The sequence below is a fragment of the Propithecus coquereli genome, unplaced genomic scaffold (genome assembly GCF_000956105.1).
Source record: "Propithecus coquereli isolate 6110/MARCELLA unplaced genomic scaffold, Pcoq_1.0 Scaffold32, whole genome shotgun sequence".
Lineage (NCBI taxonomy): Eukaryota > Metazoa > Chordata > Mammalia > Primates > Indriidae > Propithecus > Propithecus coquereli.
The window spans coordinates 2589554-2598841 of record NW_012148841.1 but is presented as its reverse complement, the minus strand read 5'-3'; the positions used below and the strand labels follow the sequence as shown (position 1 = coordinate 2598841).

Below are 9288 nucleotides of genomic sequence, written 5' to 3'. Positions count from 1 at the left end.
TTAATAACTGGCAGAATGCTACGCCTTTGAAAACAAATGTTATAGTTCCACAATTCTGTTTCTCTTATGCATCATATCTGATTCTAATTAAAAGATCAGAGTCCTCAGAGAGACATTTTGCAAGCAAAAAGTCCTTAGTAGGTGGTGGTAAGTCAGGCCAGGAGTCAAAAAGAACCAACAGAGATGACAGAGATGTGATATTCAGCACATTCTCCTCAGAGAGAAAAAGCAAAACCACATGGCCCTGCTGAAATGCCGAGTTAATTCTCTCTCCTGTCTGAGCATTAAATATTACATCTTCAAAATTGTTTCAACTAGATTATTGCTTCTTTAAGTAAGACGCTCTTTTAAGAAACACAAACATTCTCAAAGTGCATTGCTGAAACACCATAAAAACTTAATAACCTACCATTTTCTTTGCACTCTTCTGGAGGTTTAGCCTTTTTCGCAAGTCGTGGATCCAGCCATGATGTTGTCTTTGTGTTATGGCTGAAAAGAAAAGAGATCACTCTGAACAGACACATACTAAAAGGAATCAAGTTTATTCCTTAAGAAAAAAAAAGCAGGGTTAGTCCAACAAAATTGCAATCGATACACTTAATTTGCTTACTGGTTCTAAGTAGCCCTGAAGGAGGTGTAAGAGTAATTGTGCAAGGCAGCTGTAAATTTGGCAACCTCAGCTCCCTGTCCTCAAAGCAGCTATTTTTATTAAAATCAACTAGAATGTTGCCAAGTTAACCTCATTGAAAATGCAGAACTCATCCAGAGCAAAAGGAATTTATTACAAATACAGGATTCTCCAGTTGGAAGAGCACAGTCCACAGGCTCTGATAATGTTTCCTGAGTTTTGCAAAAGAATTATTTTCATCTTAAACCTGCCCTTTTCATAAACAGTTGTTTTATTACTCTTTAACTACAGAGGTGGCAGAAGCAATACAAAAGTGATGCGAATTACAGCATGTTCTTGGGATTCTTACATTTTCTCAAAAAGTGATTAATAGCAATTTTATTAACTCACATTAAGCTACCTTCCCTCTAAATACTTTCAACCCAGCGAGGAAGGTAGAGGATAAAAACGTCTGCATTCTAATGTTTCTGGAATGAAATTTCCAGAAATTAATGACAAAATGAAATTTTTGTTTTGAAAAAAATGTTTTCTTATAAGTCTTTTGCCAGAAATTTAAAAAGCAAATGAAAGATGTTTTTAGAGCAGTTTTTCTTAAAGTGGTCCTGGAATCACCTGAATTGGACTTATTAACAATGCATACTCTGCATTCTTCTAGAACTACTAACTCAGAAGCTTTGAGGTGGGACTACAAAATCTCCATCATTGGCAAGCACTCCAGGTAATTCTTAGGCACATTATAATTCAAGAACCACTCAATGGCTCATAACTGCTCATTGGAGCTAAAATATTTACTGTGTACAGCTGTCTCAGGGGATTTCTTCTACCAATGGACAAATTATCAAGAATGTGACATTTGTGAGGGCTTCGGGAAAAGAATGAACAAAGTCACAGGTGTGGGAAAATGTAAGGTTTACAAGGGGAATAGTTAGAAGGCCAATGAATGGAACATGAAGGAAGAGTAGAAAATACATCGGAAATAAAAATTAGGGTCAGATAATAGGAATACTTGAGCACAATTGTAAGGGGATAAAAATGATAACGAGGATATAAATTTCACATGTATTCTCTTTCTTCAATGAAATTTAACTACATTTTATCATATCAGAGCCACAAATGTTAGCTAGATAATCTGATAAACTGATCTGTACATAAAAGGAAGGTCAGAAAGTTCACCCACGCAGTAGAGACTTGTAGAGACTAAGTTCCCTCCTAATGAAGGGGATTTCAAGTCAGGAAGGAGTCAAGTTGGGTGGTGAAAAGCTATTCCAGGTTTTAAAGCACTCTTCAAATGGCATATTCTGCATGATCATCCCGTCTGCCTGCCCGTAGAGCCATCTTTGATTTGAGAACTGTGACATTATGACCCTTGGGTCATGAAGTTTCTGCTCCTGAAAAAGATTCCCTTTTATTTCTGATTTTCATGTGGGGTAAAGAGAAAGTACTTTCCATCACTTGCTTCAAATTTAAGAGCTCCTCAATGATAAATGCCTCTGAACAAGGTTCTAATGATTTGATCAGACAAAGGCTATGAATTTGATCAAATAATAAATCATTAGGAGAGCACGCCAGCTTCTATTTTCCCCCAAATTTGACCTTTGTAAAGTCTAACTGTGCTTCATTATCAAGTTTTAGGAGGATATAAAGTATTGCGGATATTTTTCATCTGGTTCTGGCCCTCATTTGTATGATGGCAATTTAATCTAGTCTTTTCCTCTGAACTAAAGACTCGAAGCTCATGGATGGGTTATGGGCATACCAAATCCAAGAAAGAAGCTGAGCTCAGGAACAAGGAGCATCCACTGAGCATGACAACCACTAACCAATGCAGAACCAAATACAGAAGTAAGAACCATCTGTTTCTGGCATGGGCGCTGGACCTTTGGCTTGCCTAATCTGGCTCAATCTGTGTCACACCAGCACTATGTTCCTCTAGGGGCAAAATGTAGCCATAAAGGCATCGGTCTGGGAGCCTTTAGAGTACCAATAAAATGTGTTTACTGATCCAGAGAGATCTTGGACCACAGACAGGCCGGGATGAGGGTCTTGTGGGTGCATCTCAGGAGAAGAAGCCACAAGAGCAGCCACTAATCCACACTGCAGATCAGTGTCGCCTTGGGTACTGCAGGCTCAGGGAGGCTCAATGTGTGGCAAGTCCATCTTCTCACTCCCTTCCATCACCTGACACAAGGCCCATCTTGCCAGTTCTTTCCTGAGCCACACCTTGGACTTCAATTTCTAAGTATCCTGACCATGAGGGTAGTAGGGGCACTGGATTCAGGGTTTGCTGCTTTCATTTTGAAAAAAAAAAAAAGTCACTTTAAAAATGTTCTTTCTAGGAAAGCCTCAGCTCAAAGTGTACATGTGTATGTGTGTATGTCGATGTCTGTGTTTCTGTGAGGTAGGGGGAAGTGTTAGGAGGTAGACAAGAAAAATAAATGTCCCTTCTTTCTGCCTTTGCCTGCTTCTTCCAAATCCCTTTCCCACTTTGGAGAAAAGTCATTTCTGGGTCCCTAAGACATATTCGCAGAAGCAAACACAACCATGGAGAAGTATTACGGGGCCATTACCAAGCTACTGCAGGGAGTCAAATTATCATTTCTATTCCACACCATCACAGGCCTCAAATACTGGCTAATTTAGTAGAGAACTGTGAATTTCCTGAGTTTATATAAAGCATTTCATTACAGAATGATTTTTTTTAGGTTGAACTAGCATTAACGGTATGTCACTTTAATACATTTTGACAGATTGAGTCTCTTATAGTTAACAGCAATTTTAGTTGATCTTCAGAAATGATTCTGAAAGAAATGTGGGTAGTAGTTACCTCCAGTATTTGCCTTAAACATCACATGAAGATACAGCACAGTATTTTTCACTATGGCTCTCACTAGCCTTGTAATTTGCACACTCCTCCAACATGCCTTACAAAGGGGATATTTTTAATGCATTTGGGGGACAACAGACCAAGTGCTTTCTGCTTCCCTTAAATTACATATTTTTAAGCCTTAATAATTCCATTTGAAAATAGTATTAAATGTTGGCCAGGAAACCATGAACAAAATGGGATCTTGAAGGGATTTTTCGTATTCTGCATAATCAAGTTCGAGGAGGTGATTTCCTTTCACTTTCCTAACTAGGGTAGATTCAGATGCATGACGTCGGTTTTCTGTACCTATCTAAGTTGTGTGTCACATAAATGCCAGGAAAAGAAAATGCTAACACTATATAATCTTACATTTCAATTCACAGAGACACATATGCATACATAGGCTACATTTGCACAGAAACTTTTCTTATTCTAGCTGGGGAAAGGAACAAATATTTTCTAGCAACTTTGAATCAGAGTAATATACTGTTTTGTGTATTTCTATGGATAAAGCTATTGTGATGATCATGAAAAGTGAGAGATCAAGTGGAAAAAAAATCAGTAGCTATTTAAGTTTAGTCAATGGGATATTAAAAAATTCAAATAAAAACCTGAAACAATGGTTTATCATATGGGTACATCCAAAAGTCTTCTCTGATGTTTGAACTAAATACTGGGTCTATGTGGAGGACTAAAATAAACCAGAAGCGAAATTTCATTCAACTCTGCAATTCTAGTTTCAATTCGTATGGGAATGGCCTTGAAGACATGCGATACCTGCAATGAATCAAAAATTTCTGTACATTCTGTAAGCTTAACCTTTGCCAATGACAAAAGTGGCAGGTTAAATAATATCTTATCTTCTGAGAAAACATTCTTCTCATATAGAACACGCTTCATTTCAACAAGAAAAGCTACTTGCAGTGCAGCAAACCACTGCAAAGTCATTCTCACTATCCCACACGTTTCTCAATTGTCTACCGTGTCAGGGACTGCAGCAGAACTTTCACCTACATCACCTCATCTAATGCTAATGAACCTTTGTGGCTAAGTATTATTAACTCTGTTTTACAGATGGCAAAACAAAGGTTAAGAGAAGCTGTGTAACTTGCCCAAAATTACATAGCTAGTACATGAAATGAAATGCTAACATTAAACCGAGATGTAGCTGATTTCCAAGTCCAAGGTTTTCTATGGTCTGAAACCTGAGGCACAATAAGCCTCACACTTTGCTTTTAATACCAAGGAGCTTTGTTTCACTCCATCAGATGATAATGGAGGGTCTGTTTCCCAGCTCCTGCCAGTAGGTTTGAAACAGATCTTTACCTACTATATATGGATAGCAATCACACTTTGATTTCTTTGAAAGTGTTGAATGCCCTGCACTTAGTAGGCATTACATTAATTTGCATGTGCATAGAGATGAAAGAGAGCATTGCAATTCAGAAGGCATAACTGGAAAAATTTTCTCCATATAAACTTAAATTCTCTATTCAAATAACTTCCACATCAAATTTTCTTCATTTAAATTTGAACATTTTTTTCTAGAATAAAGTCCTTTAAAAACATGATTTATATAATCTACATATGAATATTAGGTCTTAGAAGCTATACCGGAGAATTAGGTTAATAAAATGCTATCAATGGATGGAGTATTTATTAGGAGCGAAAGTTAAAATTTCTTATAGATCATACCACACTCTACCTGCCTTCCATTTTTTTCATTCACTGTATTGTTTTTCCAGTCAGGATACAAACCCCTTTTCAGTTTCTTAGGTACACTTAACTGGATCCTCAAGGGTGATGCAATTCAAACCTAATTTTAAGACATGTTCTCCATTCCTTTCTCATTTCTTTCTGTTTCCTCTTCTCTTCTTTCCTTCCTTTATATTGCCCCCTGGATCAAAACAATGTTTTCACTACTATACAAATATTGGAAGTGTTTTCTTCCAGTAACTGAAATCTTATTAATGGAATAAAAAACCTTTATTAAACACACTTCTTTCCTTTGCTCCATTTTCTCTAAAAATAGTAACAAACTTACAACAATGACAAATAAGTCCTTCTAAAAAGGCAATTCTGAATCTCAATCTTTAACTGATAGGTGGTATATTTTTCCTAGGAAATACTGTCAGAAGAATAAGAGATTAAATTCAATGACATTTGACAGCATAAAACATAAGTTTTTGAACAAGATAAACAAGATACAGGTAAATATTTTAGAGTCAATAGAAATTAAAAATTTACATGGGTGTTAAAGTTTCAGTGGTAGTAGTCATATAGGTCAGAAAATAGTAATAACAGAGATTTTTGACTGTATTTTAAGTATTTTTTAAACATAAACATTAATTTTTAAAGGTGTATAGATTGATTAGATTTTATACTACAGCCAATAAAATCCTCAGGATGATTATATTATTTTCCAAAAGACTTTCCTTCTATATCATTATTCCAAAAAGAAGAAATATTAAAAGCAATGGTTGGATATATCTAATTGACGATTAACAATGGAAACTTTTTCCTTCAAGACTTCATTCAACCAAAGTTTTACTTTTCTATCTATGCATAAGTAATTCACAAATAAAGCTATTGTCAGTGACCCCTGTAGTGGTTATCTATTTCCTAGATAAAATACAATTTTTCTTAAGCATATGAATATGTGAGTTTGCCATGTTACCTTTCATATGTTTAGAAAATATTTTTACAAGAAGTTTTATTATAAATATTGTTTTAGATATCGTGGGTGTGTGTTGCAAACTGTTTTGTCTAAAACAGTTATTTTCAGTCTGGGAATTAAACCAGAATATTGTACAGGCACAAGAAAAGGAAAGCACGGAAAAAATATTCAATATATCTGTTGGTTTTTTAATACAACTGACAGAAAGTAAGCCCAGACTAGATTTTGTGACTGGTAGAGATATGCCAAGTTTGGAATGAGAAAGTATATTTCTGGTGTTGCTGCATACCAAAAACTTCTTTCCAATAAATTTCCTAAGTATTTTATCTTCTATTTAATAAACAAAGTTTCAAATTTGTTGGAAAGAGTAACATGGTAATTGATGATTTACTTAAAACTTAAGGAGTATAGGAATAGCAACACAAAAAGAAACATAGACTAATTGTGTGTTTGTTTAAAATTTAAAAGCAAATTCATATCTATAGGAGCAGTCGGAACAAAATAAAATAAAATAAAAATAAAAATAAAAGCAAAGTCATCCCTGAGAAAGATCTGGAAGCCATGTATAGCCATGACATTTTTCACAGATGTGATTTTCAGTTTCAAAAGCCTGCATCTAAAAATCTGTTATTTAAGATGACATAATGTTCACTGCCATTCAGGAAGATGGTAGTAAACAAATAAGTTCTTCTTGTCGTTTTGTTTTTGTCAAAGCAATAGCAGTCTCTTTTGTGTCACTAACTAAACTGACTCCCAAACAAAGAAGTAATTTAATGGGATTCCCAAAGCATGTCAATCCAGATTAACCCTGTGGCAACTCTTCTTTATGGAACATTTAGCCTCTGAAATAGTGAATTGCTGGCCAAGAAACTTATAAAACAAATACTATTTGTAATATAAAAGTTTACTTTTTTTTAGCTAATGTTTGTCTCTATATTGGAGGCAGTATGGGATAATAGGAATGGCTTTAGAGGGTGAAAGAGCTATGTGGCCTTGGGAATGTTAATTTGCCCAAGGGTGCCTCAGAACCTTACCATAATATGGGGATAAATCAAGCACTTTATAGAGTGGTTATGATGCTATATATGTAAGGTAGGCACTATAGCAAATTGATAAGAACTAGGACTCTAGAGACAGACTACATCCCATGAAAGTATGAATCTTGTCAGTTTGACTGCTGTATTCCCAGGGTTTAAAATAGTTCCTAGCACATAGTATACGCCCAATAAACCTCTGTTGAATAAATATAATCAAAGAATCCTGGCTCTGTCATTTCTTGGTTATATGTCTTCTTGGCAAGTAGTTACTTACTTCTATAAGCCTCACTTTCATAAAGTGAGGATTAAATGAACAGAGTGTGAGTGCTTAACATATTAGCTGTTATTGTTAAGCTAATCTGAACATAGCCTGAAAAAAGTGGGCACTCCATATATGATAATTCATCTGAATTTAATATTCTCATTTGAATTTATAATTAATATACTGCCTATTTTAGAATATTAAGATGATGCTATATGTCAAGAAACTACTGATTTAACACAATATTATGCATTTGAAAGCCTTTTGAAAATTACAAACTGTAAGACGCTATTACTATTGTAAAGCATGTTTGGAAGAGTACATTCACTCAAAATTTAAAAGGATGTTCTTTAAAAATACTTTCTCACATACTCATCTTTTCCCATTAAATATCATTATAAATGATAAAAGAAATCCACTTTTTTCATGCATCAAGGGAAGCAGTGTGAGGAGTGTGGGAAACATATTTGGCCCATTAGTTCACCAGTGTTGTTGAGAACTACAAGAAAAAAATCTCGCCTTTCAAATGCAGAATGCCCCAGGATTGAGCCATATGAACTACTTTGCAATATTGAATAAAAATAAATATTTCAAAACATTATTTCATAGAAGACAAATTGAAGTTTAATTTGTCTTGTTACCATAATTCAAAACCTATAATATATAGCTTTATACATATAACCTTAAAATAGATATTTAAAGGTAATGTTTCAGTGTAGAGTTCCCCTCTTCTATTTAGAAATAAATATGTTATATATATATATATATTTTTAATTTTATACACAGAACCAAAGGGTCCTTCTTTGTTTCATTTATTTTCTATTTTACCGTGATCTTCATTTCACAAGAGACAGAATTCAGTAAAGTTGAATGAGAGGGTGCGACTTGCAAGGGACACTTCCATTACTCTAAGTGGCTCCCACGGTATCTGTGCCAGAGGAAAGTCTTCACTGATGGCAGCCCTTCTTCCCTCACAAATGTCTTTGTTTTTCTTTGTCTTTTACTTTTCTCTCTGGTTTACTCTTCTTATGTACTCTAACTTTCCTCTTTTTTAAAAAACGTTTTTACCTATTTATTTTTAATTGATAATAAAAATCATATGTATTATATTCTTGAAAATTGCTAAGAGAGTAGATTTTTAGTTTTTTTTCCCCCAAAAGATTGGCAGGTATGTGAGGTAATACATGTGTTAATTAGCTCAGCTTAGCCATTCCACGATGTGTACATATTTCTACCTTTTCTTTTTATTGTGCTTTCTGTTATCATGACTTTGCTTCAGGACCGCCTCTGGGACACATAATGGCTTCATCCCGAAGAAGGTCCTAATTGCCCAGCCATGCTCCCTCCCCTGTCACTGTCTCCTGCTCTACAAGAGCTGTCTCCAAGGGTCATGCATAGTATAGAGTTTATTCATGTCAGAATTCCTTGTGTTAGCAATAGCAAAGGTCCTCACAGATCAGTGACAGAGGGTGGAAACGTTTACTTTGTCAAATGTAGTTAGGAAAGGAAGAGGCATTCCAGAGTAAAGAGTGAAAGCAGATTAGGAGAAAATCAGAAAAAACTGAGGGAAAAGTAAACTGCAGTGAACTGTAGGCAAAGAGAAAGGAAACCGCAGCACCAGTGGAGACGGTGTGGACATGAGGGACCAGACCAAAAACACACTGATCCACTCCCTGCTCCGTGTTACCTGAATTCGTCACACTGAGTCTTGAGATTCAAAGGCAACCTTTTCGGAGGACAGAAAGACAAAGTGCAAACTGGTCCGGTATGAAGTGTGGGATGGGGGATGCCTCCATTGTGTGGAGGAACCTTAGGTTG

At 35.6% G+C, this 9288-nt stretch overlaps 1 protein-coding gene across 1 annotated transcript in view; it reads right to left on the bottom strand.

Moving 5' to 3' along the window:
* MAGI2 (membrane associated guanylate kinase, WW and PDZ domain containing 2) overlaps positions 1-9288 on the bottom strand; it is a 1576038-nt gene that overhangs the window by 514862 nt on the left and 1051888 nt on the right. Inside the window, exon 6 of the mRNA XM_012650290.1 lies at positions 410-489. Coding sequence (XP_012505744.1) covers positions 410-489 — 80 coding nt within the window. The remainder of the gene's footprint in view (positions 1-409; positions 490-9288) is intronic.